At 60.9% G+C, this 15600-nt stretch overlaps 1 protein-coding gene across 13 annotated transcripts in view; it reads left to right on the top strand.

The window, feature by feature from the left end:
• Positions 1-15600, top strand: part of PRDM16 (PR/SET domain 16) — a 347520-nt gene that overhangs the window by 317473 nt on the left and 14447 nt on the right. For 5 of the 13 annotated variants that reach the window (XM_070604790.1, XM_070604864.1, XM_070604883.1 and 2 more), the window contains 5 exons: positions 1645-3061; positions 6673-6760; positions 9717-9800; positions 10258-10427; positions 11068-11145. In XM_070604790.1, coding sequence (XP_070460891.1) covers positions 1645-3061; positions 6673-6760; positions 9717-9800; positions 10258-10427; positions 11068-11145 — 1837 coding nt within the window. The remainder of the gene's footprint in view (positions 1-1644; positions 3062-6672; positions 6761-9716; positions 9801-10257; positions 10428-11067; positions 11146-15600) is intronic. The other 8 variants (XM_070604854.1, XM_070604818.1, XM_070604899.1 and 5 more) reach the window with 3 other exon arrangements.

Below are 15600 nucleotides of genomic sequence, written 5' to 3'. Positions count from 1 at the left end.
TAAATCAGGCAGCACGTTCTCCCCCCAGCCTTGAGAACGTCCCGCCATGCCAGACGACCAGGAAGGCAGAGCCGCTAATATAAATAGATGTTGTGATTAAAGAACACGATAATCTCAGGGCCAAAGCTCTTGGCTGGAATAGCGTGACATCAGGCAGTTGAGGATTTGTGGTGAGCAAGAGCCACGCTGAAATCATTGTTTCCACTGGGGCTGCGTTTAGGAAGCAAATTGTCCTGCAGAGAGAGACACACGCAGGGTGTGTGTGCATGCATGCATGCATGTGTGTGTGTGTTCCTCACTTTCTGGTTAGAAAAACAAGAGGAGAAAGAAAGCTGGCGATTTGCAGATACTCCACCACAGGCCATTGGGAAAATGGCGAGACGGGGTCCACTGGGCCTCGGGTGCTGGTGCTGGGCTCTGGCCGGCGCTGCTGTCTCCTGTCAGGAGCAGAGCAGCCTGCTGCCTCTGCCTCCCAATTTGGGGAGGTGTCACTTTTCTCAAACCTGGAACCAGCGCCTCTCCGCACAGCCCAACTGGGGCTTCCCTCCCATCCCCACCTTCAGGACACCCCCAGACAGTGACCGTGCACCACCAGGAGCGTGTTCCCAAAGCCCACACTCCCTGAGAAGAGCCCGAGTGGGCTGGTCCCCCGGAGGCCTCTGTCTCCTGGGTGTGGGTCGCAGGGCCTGGGACAGAGAGAGGAGGGAGAGAGTTGGGATCGTTTTCAACTTTAGAAAGCCGGAGATACCCTGGGGGGTTGGTGTTTTCCTCTCTCCCCTACGGGGACAGTGTCACCAAGTGGGCAGGCAGGTAGGGCCGGAGTCCCAGGCGAGCTGATGCAGCTGCAGACGGGGCTGCATGCCATGGCGTCACCCAACGCTGGGAGCGATTTCAGAAGACCTTGGACCCCAAACTGCAGACACTCTTGGGGAAGGAGGGCGCCAGCAGTGGCAGCACCCCATTTTCCAACAGAGAAGGTTGAGTCACTGTGAGACCTGCCCAAGCTGGCCCAAGGACCCCAGGGAAGGCACAGACGGTCCTTGCCAATCCATGCTGGTGATCAGAGGGCAGCGCCAGGGTAGAGTGCACTCACGTGTGTATGTGTGCACACACGTGCAGGCACATGGATACAGATGTGCGCACACACACATAAACACTTGTGCACACGTGCACAACACACTTGCACCAACAGTGCAAATGCACACACACATGCATACACCAGCATACATATGTACAGGCACAAGTACATGCACACATGCATGTGTTCATGCATACACACGTACAAGCACATATATACTGGCAGCACACATACAACATATGCACATGCACACACATGCACGGCACACACTCATGCATACAGACGTGTGGCTGCAGACACACATGCATGTGTGCCCAAATACACAGATGCAAGCACATACAGGCACACATATATACACATATGCATGTACATGTGCTCACACGAACACATACACACTTGCATGTACATGTGCAGGCACACTCATATACACACACACGTGCTCACACACAAGCAGGGGCTGCTCCTGTCACCGAGGCCAGAAGCGCCCTTCATCCTGCTCCCCGGAAACCACAGAGTTTCTCTTAATTTCATATCGTGTTCGTCTTTGCTTTCTGCTGATGTTTTAGGTGAGGTCTGCCACAAATCCTACACGCAGTTCTCCAACCTGTGCCGGCACAAGCGGATGCACGCCGACTGCCGCACGCAGATCAAGTGCAAGGACTGTGGGCAGATGTTCAGCACTACCTCCTCCCTCAACAAGCACCGGCGCTTCTGCGAGGGCAAGAACCATTACCCGCCAGGCGGCATCTTCGCCCCGGGCCTGCCCCTCACCCCCAGCCCCATGATGGACAAGGCCAAGCCCCCTCCCAACCTCAACCACGCCAGCCTGGGCTTCAATGAGTACTTCCCCTCCAGGCCGCACCCAGGGAGCCTGCCCTTCTCCGCGGCGCCCCCGGCGTTCCCCGCGCTCACCCCCGGCTTCCCGGGCATCTTCCCTCCGTCCCTGTACCCCCGGCCGCCCCTGCTACCTCCCACGCCGCTGCTCAAGAGCCCCCTGAACCACACCCAGGATGCCAAGCTCCCCAGCCCCCTGGGGAACCCGGCCCTACCCCTCGTCTCCGCCGTCGGCAACAGCGGCCAGGGCGCCACGGCAGCCTCGGGGCCCGAGGAGAAGTTCGAGAGCCGCCTCGAGGACTCATACGCCGAGAAGCTCAAGACCCGGAGCAGCGACATGTCGGACGGCAGCGACTTCGAGGACGTCAACACCACGACGGGGACCGACCTGGACACGACCACAGGGACGGGCTCGGACCTGGACAGCGACGTGGACAGCGACCGCGACAAGGCCAAGGCCAAGGGCAAGGCGGCCGAGGGCAAGGCCGAGTGTGGGGGCGGCACAGCTCCCCCGGGGGCCCCGAACAGCGTGGGCGAGGTGCCCCTCTTCTGTTCCCAGCACTCCTTCTTCCCGCCACCCGACGAGCAGCTGCTGACGGCGTCGGGGGCCGCGGGCGACTCCATCAAGGCCATCGCCTCCATCGCGGAGAAGTACTTCGGGCCCGGCTTCGTGGGCATGCAGGAGAAGAAGCTGGGCGCGCTGCCCTACCACTCCGTGTTCCCCTTCCAGCTCCTGCCCAACTTCCCCCACGCCCTCTACCCCTTCACGGACCGCACACTCACCCACAACTTGCTGGTCAAGGCTGAGCCAAAGTCACCCCGGGATGCCCTCAAGGTGGGCGGCCCCAGTGCCGAGTCCCCCTTTGACCTCACCACCAAACCAAAAGAGGCCAAGCCCATCCTGCCCGTGCCCAAGGTGCCCCCGGCGCCCGCATCTGGAGAGGAGCAGCCGCTGGACCTGAGCATCGGCAGCCGCGTCCGAGCCAGCCAGAACGGAGGGGGCCGGGAGCCCCGCAAGAACCACGTGTATGGCGAGCGCAGGCTGGGTGCCGGTGAGGGGCTGCCCAAGGTGTGCCCGGCGCAGCTGCCCCAGCAGCCGTCGCTGCACTACGCCAAGCCGTCGCCCTTCTTCATGGACCCCATCTACAGGTATTAACATGCCCTGCCCTCACCTGCCCTCCCAGAGGGGCCAGCCATGCTGGGGAGCTGCGTAGGGTCAGTGTGTGGGAGAGGCTGCCCTCTTGTGCTCCCCCAAGGTTCGTCCCTCTGCCTTTGCTGGCTTCAGGGGGGTGCCTGAGCTCTCGGGAGGTCCTTGCTGCTCCAGAAGACACTCCTGGCTTGGCCCATTCCTGGGGTGGGCACCAGGCGGGGGCCACACTTAGGAGGCTGGGGTAGGTCCTCCCGGACATACGCGCTTCCCTTTCTCTGACATCCACTGGGCTACCCCATGCCCTGCCTTGAGCACCTCTGGAGCCTGCGCTCAGACCCACCCCAGAGGCCCTCCCACTGCCTCCCGCTGTCTTCTCTGGACCGACTCTGCCTCCCACACATCTCAGATCCTTGCTGTTTCCTCTGAGCCTCTCTCCACCTCCCTGTGTCTCCGCTTCCCTATGGCTGCCCTTGTACACCCCCGCCCCGGCTCCCTGGAGCCACAACTAGGGGTTTCTGGTGGCCCAGGGGAAATCAGAGAAGGAACCACTGGTCCCCAGAAGCAGAGAGGAGGAAGGAAGGAGGCAGGTTTGGAGGTTTGCAAACACTTGGTGTCATGCCTCTGACGGCCCTTCTGGGGAGGAGTGGGCTAACCCCCTCCCCAGTGTCTGGGCAGGGTTAGATCAGAGAGGCTGCTTAGGCGGGAGGGGTCAGACCCTGCCAGCACACGTCCTGGAGGTGTGCACATGGGGGTGCTCGTGAGGGCCTGGAGGTGCCAGGAAACCAACACAGGCTATTGCAGCGCATACAGGCCTACGCCTCTACGTGAGGGAGGGCCTGTGCACTCGCGTGTGCGTGAAGGCACTGGTTTGCGGGGAGCACAGGAGCACGTGGCCACCTTGAGGTCTCCAGTGCTTGCTGTTCCCTGCAGGGCCAGCCACGGCCTGGGGTGGGCATGTGGGTAAGGAGGTCACACCTGCTGAAAGTCCACATGGGAGAGAGTGATGTCAGAGCCAGGCCGAGCTGCCAGGGAGGGGAAGGTGGGCGAGCCTCCTGCTCTGCCTGCCGGCCCAGGATGCCCACACGGGCCCTGCTCTCCACGCTCGACACCGGGGCCCTGGCCGGCCTGAGTCTGCAGCCCATCTGTTTCCTGCTCAGTCCTGAGTCGGCACCACGGAAAACAAGGAAAATGCCCCGTTTGGGTGTATTTTTTACAAATCCACCATCCATAGATGGTCTGAGAAGGTAGGCTAGGGGCTCGGCAGAGAGGGGTGGCCTTCATCTGTCAAAGGTGGCTTCCCACTTTTTGGGGCAAATGCGTCCATCAAAAAGCGCAGAAGACACTTGCCAGTTAACGTAAGAATCTCCGGGACCCCAGGCGAGGCCAGGAAACAGCTGGGATGTGAGGGAGGAGGCGCCTGTGGGGCGTGCTGCCCCCGTGCAGAGGATGGGAGGGAGTGACTGGAGACTGAGGGACGGAACCTTCCGGCCAGGCCCCCAGAGTTGGAGCCAGCAGGCGTGCGAGGGTCTCAGTTAACCTCCTCCTGCTCCTCCCCGGCTTCTCCAGCCCCCTCCTCCGCCAGCTCCCCGTCCAGCCCGTCCCCACTCTCCTCTTGGCCCTCATCCCCCCCTCGTCTGCCCCTGCACTTGACCCTCAGTGCGCCCCTCCCCCAGCCCCTCTCCTCCCTGCTCACGGCCTGGTTGAGGGTCTTGGGCCTTTTCCTGGAATCTGGGGGAGCAGGAAGTTGAGAACCGGCTGCAGGGCCCTCTCCAGTCAGAGCTCATGTGAGACCCGGCGTGTCCTGGGCTCTCACCCTCAGAGTTTAGGGTCCAGCACCTGCTGGAGGGGCTGCCTGCACCCCGACTTTGCACGCAGACACTAGCAAAGGCTGCAGTGTGGCTGAGCTCTGTGTGGTCTCCCTGCCACCCCAACCCCACAAGATAAACACACGGGGTGAAGGCTTCTCTCCAAGCGTGGGTCCTGAGAGTGACTCTAGTGAAGCTCCCCACAGGCCGTCCCCCGTGAGTGACCCTGAGCGTGTACCCACAGCCCTCCATCCTCTCACACCACCCGGTCGGCCTCCCTGGCCCTCCAGGCCCTCTTGCCCCCGCCCCCCGATGTGGCTGCTGCGTTTGCAGGATGGGCTGGGGATGAGGTGGGAATGTGGTTTATGTGGTGACATAAGCCAGGCAACTTGGAGACCCCGTGTCCGCTGGGGTCAGCTGGTGTCAGCTGGCCTTGGTTGCTCGGGAGCCAGCCCGGTGGGGCTGCCACATGACTCAGAAAAAGGCAGAAGAGATGGAGCCAAACCTGGCCCTCCTCCTCCCACAAGGGCCCCCCTTCTCTTGGTCCCGCCCCACCAACCTGCAGTGTCTCCTCGAAAGGCCGAATCTGACACAGTCGCACTTGGAAAGGGCCTCGGTGAAGGCCTGCAGAGTGAGGTCCCTCCCGGCCGACTTCCCACCCAGTGGGTGCCGCACCTCCTGGGGCCACACGTGTGGTCCTTTATTTTATTCCTCTGGGAGAGAATCTTCCCAAAGTGCAACACGTGCCCCCCCGGCTCCTCCCACATCTCCCGCCTTCTCCCTCCTGGACCAGGCTCGGGGTCTCCGTGGGGTGACCTGTGGCCTCACCCTGCAGGGGATGCTCCTGCCTCTGGCCCCCTGGGTGGCTGTGCTGTCCTCCTTCAGCCATCCCCAATCCTGCTCCGGTCACTGCCCCAGCCAGTCCCCTGGAGGCCTGAGTGAAGGGAGCACGGTGCCCAGCAAGGCCCAAGAGCAAAGGGCACGGGAGCATCCGGCCAGGATTGGTTCAGAGGGGCTGTGTCTGTGTGCAGAGAGGCACAGCAGTCCCCAAAGCGCCTGAGACGCCGGGAAATGCTCACAAATCGTGCTTTGTAAAGCTCACCCCCCACGGGGAGACTGAGGCAGGCGTTGCTGGGAAACGGTGAGAGGAGGGATCTCTGGGCGCTGCCCGGCCACCTCCTCTGCTGGTTTTGTGATGAACAGAGTTGTCACCAGCACAGAGGGAAGGTCCTAGACCTGTCATCTCGGCAGCCATCGCGAGTGTTAGGCAGCGCCTGCTTGGCTCTTTCCCCAGGACAGAAACCTCCTGGTCACTCACGCTCGCTGGTCAGCCCAGTCGGCCAAGGGCAGGGGGGACAAGGAACAGCCTCCCGTGTGTGCCGCGTTCTGCTGCAGGCGAGCTGGGATCCCAACTGTGTAATCCCCTGGGGGCTGACGGGCCAGTGGGCAGAGGCTGGTGCGCTCAGGGCCTTCAGAGAAGATTCTGGGCTCCGGCATTAAGTGTTTGTCACATGCACGGTGGCTGGGGGCACATGGGGGACCTGAAGGGGTCCAGAAGTGGGCACGGCACTGGGGAGCGTGGGAGGGAAGCAGAGCAAGACTGTGGGGGTGGGCAGCGGGCTCGGAGGCTCTCCTAGGTGAGCAGGTGGGCCTGGCCAGGGCCGTCAGGTAAGACGTGGTAGCTGGGGAGCCCCAGAAGCTGGGCCACCGTGGCGAGGCCCCCACACCTCATGACCAGTGGGGCGCCTCCCTGCCCAGCGCTGGGCCACTCCGCGGGGTACGTAACCCTCTGTGTTGCTGTCCAGCAGGGTGGAGAAGCGGAAGGTGACAGACCCCGTGGGAGTCCTGAAGGAGAAGTACCTGCGGCCGTCCCCGCTGCTCTTCCACCCCCAGGTAAGACCCAGAGGGGCCAGGTTGGCGGGGCACACCTCAGGACCCTCACTCTGAGGCCCTCTGCTCTGGCCTGCCCCAGGCTGTGCAGGGATCTTTGAGGGGCTGGAACCCCAAGGTTCTGTCCAAGCAGAGCCACACTCCTGAGGCGGGCCTTGCGCACGGCGGCCCCTTGGGCGCTCCGGGCCTCAGCTCCCCCATCCAAGAGGATTCTCTCCCTGCAGACCCCACAGGAGCCTGTGAGGCTGGAGAGAATGAGAAAGGCCAGGGGAGGTGAGCAGGGAGGGGGTCCTTGGCAGGAGGCAGCCCGTGGGTCCCTCAAAGGCAGCAAGGACCCTGGCCATGGGGAGGCCCACTGACCCACAGCGCCAGCTCTAGGAGGGGGAATGAACCTGAGTGGGGCGGAGGGCAGAGCAGGATGGAGTGAACGCAAGAAATTTAAACATAAAGTGAATAGACTCGGGACGCAGCCCCGAGGGGTGGATGTGAGCAGGCCTTTCCGGGGTGTGCTGCCCTTGAGGGAGCTCATGAGAAAAGACCAGGAGAGGAAGAGCCTGAGTGAGGAGGGGACAGAGTGGGCATGAGGAGATGGGGAGCAGGAGAGAAGGAGGGGGACCTGAGTTGAGGGCACAGGGTCCCAGGAGGTGGGGGGCTGGAGGGGCGCCGTTCCCCAGGGCCACAGAGGGTGGCAGGCCGTCCGCCAAGACTAGAATCAGGGTCTAGGAAAGATAACACGGACCCTGCCAAGCCTGCAGGTGTTTGGTCTGCCCCTCCAGCCACATCCTCCTGGGGGTGGGCACAGAGGGGTGGCAGAAGTGAGGGCTGAGCACCAGGGCCCCACTGAGTCTCCCCGATTCCCTGCCCTGTGTGCCCACTGCCCTCACTGTGTGGGGCCCAGTGCCCTCCCGGGAGCCACAGGCTGCCCCTCTCTCCCCGAGGGTCCTGGAGCTGAGCTGTGGGGCGGGCCCCAACCCAGACACCAGACTGGGCCATTGTTCTCTTTCTTGGTGATTCCCGCCTTGGACAAACAGCCCAGTTTGTGAAACCCTCTCCCTGCCCAGGTTCACAGCTAAACTTAGCACCTCCCATTGTTTCGATGGGGCCTCGGAGTTTGGCGAATAACTTCCCCTGATTTTCCTCGGGATGGGCTGGAAAAAGCTGACAAGCCAGCCAGGCGCATCCTGTGTTTGTGTTTGTGGGAGAGCTCAGCCGGGAATATCTGATCGGGCGGAGCGGGCCGGGCAGGCAGGACCTGCGGGCAGCCTCGGTGAGACCCACCCAGGCCTGAGGAAGAGAGGCCTGGAGGGGGGGGCCGGCCACCCATTGTCCCTCCAGGGCCCACTTCCCTGGGCCCTGCCACCCCCGCTGCCTGCCCCCTGGGCCTGGAGCAGGGGAGTGGGCGTCTGAGATGAAGTCACTCCAAGGTCAAGCCATCACTCGGGCAGAAAGCACCTGATAACTGATGGTCTCTACAAAGTACAGGGTCACAGCTATAGAAGATGTCAGCCTGCGCTGGTCAGGTGACAGGCAGAACACCACAAGGGCCTTCCGCTTCTGAGGCCCAACATGCAGGTGTGCAGCCCCCCTGGGCTGCAGGGTGAGGCCCTTCTGCCCAGCTGCGACCGCTTACCATCTCTAGGGGTCCTGGGGAGTCTGGAGTGGTGGAGAGTTCCAGGGCCTTCCAGGCTATGGCTAAAGCTGAGACCTGCAGGCAAGTGAACAGCAGTCTGTGCACCAGGCCATGGAGGGACCAGTGAGGGGCTAGACAGTGGCAAGGGACATGACAATTTCCATCTGTCCATCAGCGGGGACGGGGAGGGCAGCCCACAGCGGGGAGCCTCATGTGTCTGAGGAGGGAACGTGCTGCCCCACAGGGACAGCCAAGCCCGAAGGAAGCCCGGCCACCTAGCCCGAGCTGGCCAGCGGCCCAGTTGGCAGGCCAGGGTCCCAGGGCTGCCTTGGCCATTTTCTACTCATTAACCCCTTTCTGGATGTTTTTATTGTAACCAATCGGTTGTTCCCCAAATTGCAAAATATCTCTGCTGCTGGCACGGCTGTGGCCTCTGTGTAGCATCAGCAGAAAGCCCTCTGTCCCCACCAGCAGTCCTCTGAGTGGGTACCTAGAGGACAGAGCCTCACGGAGGTGAGGGCGGGGCCCTGGATGGTGTGGAGGGGCAGGGCTCGCTGGAACACCCCCCATAGTGAGACATGATGGGTTTGTTCACTGGTGGCCCAGGCTTTGCTGTGAATGAGCAAGTAACCTCCTCCGAGTATTTGCCGTTAAGCCTTGCTCAGAGGCAGCGAGCCTCAGTGAGCGGCCCTGGCGTGTTGCTGCCAGCCACTCCTCCACCCCCTCGCCTTGCCCACTCGTGCCTGTTCTTCAGATGCTAGCTGCCTGGGGTCCACCATGGTGACCATGGCCAGTTTCTCCCAGTGATCAAGGCGGTTGGAGAAACACAAGCTCTTCCTCCCCTCTCCATCTCCATTTGGACCATGCCTGCCCTTCTGCTCTGTCCTGCTCCCCCCATCCCTTCCTCTGGGGTCTCCCAGGTGACACAGGCTCCTGTAAATATTTGTTTAGCAAAGGTATAGGGAGAGCCAGCTGAGGACTGGGCACAGCGGGCACTCTGGGACAGCCCACCTCCATGGGGAGAAGGAGAGCGTGGGAGGTACTGCTGAGGCCTGTGCAGCTTCATCAGCCCCGTCCCCTCTCCGGGCCCCGAGTCCCAAGGCCTTGAGGGACAGGCACACTCTAGGATTCTGATCAGAACTCTGCCCACCTGGGGGAAACAACTGATGCCATGTTCCCTTCTCCTCCCTGAGCAAGTCCTTGGCATCCCCAAGGAGCAGAGAGGCAGCCCCTCTCGTCCATCAGATGCACTGTGCCGTGTGACATTGGCATTATCATTTTGAACATTTGGTTGGCGGCATCCAGTCGAGCTGTTGAATTCCTTTTTAGGGTTTTGCCTGCAGTTATGGCTTATTGCCACTAGGTGGTGGTGGTGCCCCAGGCCCGTGGTCCATGTCTTCACCTGAGATTCAGGTAGCTATCTTCATATTCAAGACTCAAAGATAAAATTCTTTTACCCAAACTAGCCAACCAGGAGTGCTGGCCAGGGGTCAAGCAAGTGGGTCACTGCTGGCTCGTTTCCAAATAAGGAGATGTGTAGTCACTCGTGTCTACCAAACCAGGCAGTGAGGCTGGCTGGTGAAGGCCAGTTCCAGCCTAGACCCTACGCTGCAAGGGGTTTCCAGGGAAAGACAAGAGCAGGACTGGCCACAGAAAGCGAAAGAATCCAGCCCAATGGCCAAGATGACACCAGAAGACCGCTGATTCCAGTGATGGCGTGAGGTCCCACATGGCCTTGTCCTGGCCTGGCCCACTGATGTGCTCGGTCATCCAGGACCCCTCCATGCCCCTGGGGGGTTGAGTCCACGCTCTACAAGAGAGAGCACGGCCCAAGGGAGTCCCACAGCCTCTCCCGCTCTCATGCCAACAGATGTCAGCCATCGAGACCATGACAGAGAAGCTGGAAAGCTTCGCGGCCCTGAAGGCGGACTCGGGCAGCTCCCTGCAGCCCCTTCCCCACCACCCCTTCAACTTCCGGTCCCCGCCCCCGACGCTCTCGGACCCCATCCTCAGGAAGGGCAAGGAGCGATACACGTGCAGGTGAGACACTGCAAGCCTCTGAGGGCTGGTGGGGCGGCCCTGGCGAGGTGGCCGCAGGTGCCACACTGCAGCTCATGAACCTTCGCATCCAGGAAAAAGTGCTCAATCACCGAGTACAGCGTAGAGGCAATAAATGTCCATTATCAGCTTGAGATCATTCCCCGAAAGTGTGCATGTGTGGGGGACCTCCCCTGACCCCACGAAGCTATGTTCATGTGAGTGCAAGAAAATGCAACCTTGGCCCAGCCAGTCAGAATTCAGGAGGCCTGAGGCTGAGGCGTGCAGGTCAATGTTTAACCACAGCTCTGGGAGTGAGCAGAAAGCCCTGCACTGGGAAGAGAGGTGCCATGTCTGTCCCCAGCTACACGGGCCTGTCCAAGCCAGTCCGAGCCAGCTCGACCACCGCTGGGCTCTGGAGCTCAGATACTGTTTAGGGGGCTCACAGCCTGAGCGGGCCGGAGTAGGCCAATCAGCCTTCTCAGCTGGGCCCCAGGGCTGAAGGAGAGATAGAAATCCAGGATGCTGCCACCTGGCCACCTGCTCCCCAGGTGTGACCTCAGGCCCTAGACCCCGAGCTGGAGGAACAGCTCCCAAGTCAAGGGCAGTATGCCTAACAGTCTCCCCACACTCTCCACCCCAGGTACTGTGGCAAGATCTTCCCCCGATCAGCAAACCTCACGAGACACCTGAGGACGCACACCGGGGAGCAGCCGTACAGGTAGGAGCCGGCCGGTTTGAGTCAGGGGAGGCAGGCTCCTGGTGCGACCCTCCCCGTCCCACCCACAGGAAGGGCGGCAGGTGGAAGCCAGCATGCTTGCGTCAGCTCACTCCTGGGGCCCCTCCCTCCTGGTCCACAGCCACCCTGTGTCCTGGGATATTGTAAAGATTAAGCAGGAGGTGCCTGGCGGGCTTCCAGAAGGCTCCTGCCTGACCACAGAGGAGCACGGCTGGAAGCAGCTGTCCAACCTGCTACCGGGGTGTCAACCGGGCAGGGGGCTCAGAGGAGGATCAGCCAGAAGCTAGGCCCCCAGGGGTGGTCTGCTGGGGAAGCCTCAGCTCACCCCGACCCAGTCCAAGTCTGTTCATCTTTGACGGCCTTGGAGGACCTAACCCAGGTGGTGAGCTGGGGGCGCCTAAGTCAGGGGGCTGTCTCAGAAGAAAAAGGGCTCCGTGCAAATGCAGGTCCCAACCCGGGCTTGGGGCGTCCTGAGGGATTCGCTCAGGTCCCCTTCACTGCCCTGGATGGAAACCACGTGTCTGCTCCCCACCTCGCTCAATGCTTGGGCTTCTGCCTGCAGAGATGCAGCCACACAGCACGTCAGGGGGTGAGAGCCGTCATCTTTTGTGTTCAGAACAAGTGGAGGTGTCCTCCCCATTTCAAAGATGTGGAGCCCGAGGCTCAGAGATGCCCCATGACTTGCCCGGGGTCCAAGCCCACGGCTTAGCATTCTGGCTCCAGGAGAAGCAGATGGGGTGCCCTTGGTCCCTTGGGCCTTCATCGGGCAGGAGAACAGCTGAGGGTGACAACCCGGCATTTGGGGACCCCGCCCAGGGAGGGGACTGGGAGTCGGCATTTTAAATGAGAGCCAGGTGATGGTGACTATGAAGCAAACCGGGGAAATGCTGGTTCAGGTGTCAGGAGGTCATCCTGGCATGTGTCTGCGAGCAGCAGCTGTGGGTAATAAGTTTGCCATGGTTTGAAGCTAGCTTCTTAGGATTCCTATACTCTGGCCACACCAAGCTTGGGGTCACCCTTTGGCCCTGGATGTTTGGTGTGTTTCCCCCTCCCTGGGGAGGGCAGCCGCATGGGGCCCTGCACGTGTCGTGGTCGCCATGCATGCCTCACTCTGAGACACAAGAGTCCCCACTTTCCAACCACCACAGGGCCACGTCCTGTCTTGGCTGGACAGTGACGGTTCACACCACTTGCCAGTTGTCTGGTCAGTGCCCGCAGCCTCTTTCCAACACACAGGCCCCTCTCTTCCCCCTGAAAATGAGACTTAGAAGTTAACAAAGGCTGGCAACAGAAAGATTGATTTGGTCTGGTCCACTCCCCGAAAACGAGCTGTATGTTTGTTCTGTAACAAGACTCGACTTCTGGACAGTGTTGCGTGTTACAGCCCCCAGAGGGTCGGGCCCTGTTTATAGGGAATTTAATTATCATTGATTTCTTTTGCTCTTTCCAATCTGTGAGTTTCAACTTGTGGAACAATAATTGCTTTGAAAGTTTGCATTGCAAATCCTGACTTTATCTGGCTCAAGGCGACGCCATGATGAGGAGTTTGGGGTCTATGACTCTCCTTTTGACATCACTAGGGGTTTCTGGGCTCCCTCTGATCACTGGAAGGATTTAGGTTGAAAGAGGAAAATGCGCACGTCTGTCTGCAGAAACCCGGGAGCTGGGCACAGGACCCCCAGGGAGAAGGGGCCCCCACCCCAGCAAAGCTGATTAAGACCGCCTGCCCGGTGTGAGCCCCGCCCCTGGCCAGCCGCAAGTGCGTGCAGAGGCCAGCATGACACAGGCCCTGCGCAGCCAGGCGGCAGTGGGGCCTCTCGTGGGCTGCCCAGAGTGACGGGACAGTAGAATAGATGACGCTGGAAGGCTCTTCCCTTCGAAGTCCTTGCCTCCGGTCATCTAGAGTCGCTCGGAATGTGTTTCAAAGCCCTGACGTGGGAAAGAAAGACGCCTTAGTGAGACTGGTATGCTTTCTGGAGGGAAAGTCAAACCTCCTGCCCGGCCGTGGCTGGCGAGCCGTCCTCGTCCTTGTCCTCGCTCTTGTCCTTGGCTGATGGCTTCTCCTGGCTTAGAGATCCTCGAGTGATGACGCTCGGCTTTCTTAAAGCTCCAGTGTGGAGGGCTTGTTGAGATTTTGGATAGGAGACATGTAAACATTGAGCTGGGAAAGAGGGTCCAGGCCTGCTTCCTTGTCTCAACCTGGCAGCCGTGCTCGGGGGCCCCTCCAGGATGCTGTGTGGCGCTGTCTTGAGTCACACTGTGGAGCGAGCCTTCATGGGCTGCCCTGTGGGCGCCTGGCGGGACCTGGGGTCCCCACTTTCAGGACATAGGCCTCTTGATCTGAAGTTCATTTCCTCCTGGGCTCCCATCCTGTGTTAAGCCAAAACGTCCAAGCCAGGTCCAGCTACCCTTTCCGTCAGGGGCTGGAGGAGGCCGTATGTGTCCTCTTTCTTTGTCAGTTTTATTTTTAGGGCTGTGTTTCAAAATCTCTTCTTTCTTTCCCTTCCCCTCTTTTACAATTACCGAAAGCATTTTTCCCTGGATGGCTGGTGTGGCCCTCCTGGGTCCCAGGGAGGATGCTGCCGCTCGCCCAGGGGCCATTTGACCCTCTCCAGCCCTTGCTGTGTCTCCACCGTGACTGGCTTCCCGGGGGCTGCGGCAGACACGGTCACAGCAAGGTCCCCTCCAGGCCTCGGCTGCACGCTGCAGTGGCCAGCCCACTCTGGGCTCTCATTCTCGTCGCTTTGCAATGGCACGTTATTCTAGACAGCACAGCCATAAATTTCACCAGGCGCCTGTCAGCTTATTTACAACGCAGATCCCAGCGGCTCAGAGAACCCTGCTCCCTCGCAGCCTGGGCTGGCTGCTCCCCTAGATTTCAAATGGACTTCTGGGCCATTTATGTAGATTAGAACCAGGAGAGGGCCGCATGCAGGACTCGCTGCGACCAAATCCAATGTGTGGCTCCCTCCCGAAGACACCCGGCCCCACGGAGGTTGTAGGGAGAGCACCTCACACAGGAGCTCTGCTCTCTCCTTCTGGGAACAAGCTCCTTATCCAGCCCTGTTTCTGGCTCAGGATTCCCACCGCTCAGAGCTTATGCGGCAGCTGTTTGGTGAAATTTGTCAAAGGCTCCTGCATTTCTAAAGAAACCAGGAACACTGTGTGTGCGGGCGTGTGCGAGCGTGTGTGAGGGCACATACAGACTGAGGGTGGGTGCAAGCTCGGCCCAGGGGGAAGGCTGCTGAGTGGGCAGAGGTGGATGCCCAGAGCTAGGCTGAGGGCCAGTGTGGGCTCGTACTTGGTCCTTCCTGAGCCATTGTCCTGCAGGGCGGGATGGGAGCCTGGGACCCCAGGGGCCGGGGTTCTGTAAGTTCAAGGATGTGCCTACAGGGGAGTGAGATGGTGCATGCTGGGATGTAGAAGTCACCTTTCTGGACTGTTGTGTGGGGATCACCCCGGCATCTCTGACCCGGCCTCAGAGAGGGCTCAAGCCTGGCCCCACTCCTCCTCACAGTGCAGGCGAGAAGAACAGAGCAGCTGGTGCCTCCCGGTATTGGCTTCCAGGGTGGTGGGTCCACATGGGGCCCCGGAACGTCATGAGGCTGCGGGAGGAGAGGCTGTGACCAATGTCCAGAGCTCCCAGGGGCCTGAGGCAGCTCAGTGGCCCAAGGAGGAGCAGGGGCCCAACAGGCACATCCTGGGGACCGAGGAGCAGAGAAGGCCAGGGTTGTTCAGGAGGAACCCAGGGACCGTGGCCTGAGGAGCCCGTGTGCAGATCGCTAACAGCTCTTGGCCCATCTGTTGCAGAGGAAGCCAGAGTTAGCCTGGCCTCAGGCAAAATTGGAAGCTTCAGGAACTGAAGGAATGAGGCCCCAGAGTCAAACTATGAGAGACTGGGGACACCTTTTGACAGGGCCCTCCCCATTCTGTGGGACTGTCATCAAACCGAGTGTCATCCGGCAGGTTGGGGCCGGGGGCAACTTGGAGACTGTAAGCTTCCCAGGACAGAGTTTCAGGAGGCTGCTGCCCCTTCGTGCAGGGAACGTGCAGCTGCTGGGCCCTGGCGACCCGTGGGGGCCACAGCTTCCTGCCTCAGAGAGGCTCCGGGGGACACTGAGGGTCCATCGGGCTCCTTGGGCAGGACCAGGCCTCTGAATGTCAGATGTCGGGCAGGCACCTCACGTGCTGGGCAGGGTGGTGCTGTGAGGGCCACTCTCCCACGGCCCCTGCTGGCCTGGCCCTGGATGGGAGGCCAGGGCTCCCTGAGTGTCCTCAGGCACGTCTCCATCCATGTGACCCCATGCGCGTGACCAGTATGCTGTGCTGGAGCTCGGCCTCAGGCCTCCAGCCCAATCGGGGTGGGGGTGGGGGCCTCCTGTAGGAACGCCAGGCTGCCATACTTCGGACAGGTCCCCGGCACCTGGCAGCCAGGCC

This window comes from Equus przewalskii, chromosome 2 (genome assembly GCF_037783145.1).
Source record: "Equus przewalskii isolate Varuska chromosome 2, EquPr2, whole genome shotgun sequence".
Lineage (NCBI taxonomy): Eukaryota > Metazoa > Chordata > Mammalia > Perissodactyla > Equidae > Equus > Equus przewalskii.
Note: the sequence above shows the minus strand (reverse complement) of the source record. Positions and strands in the feature narration are given on the sequence as shown.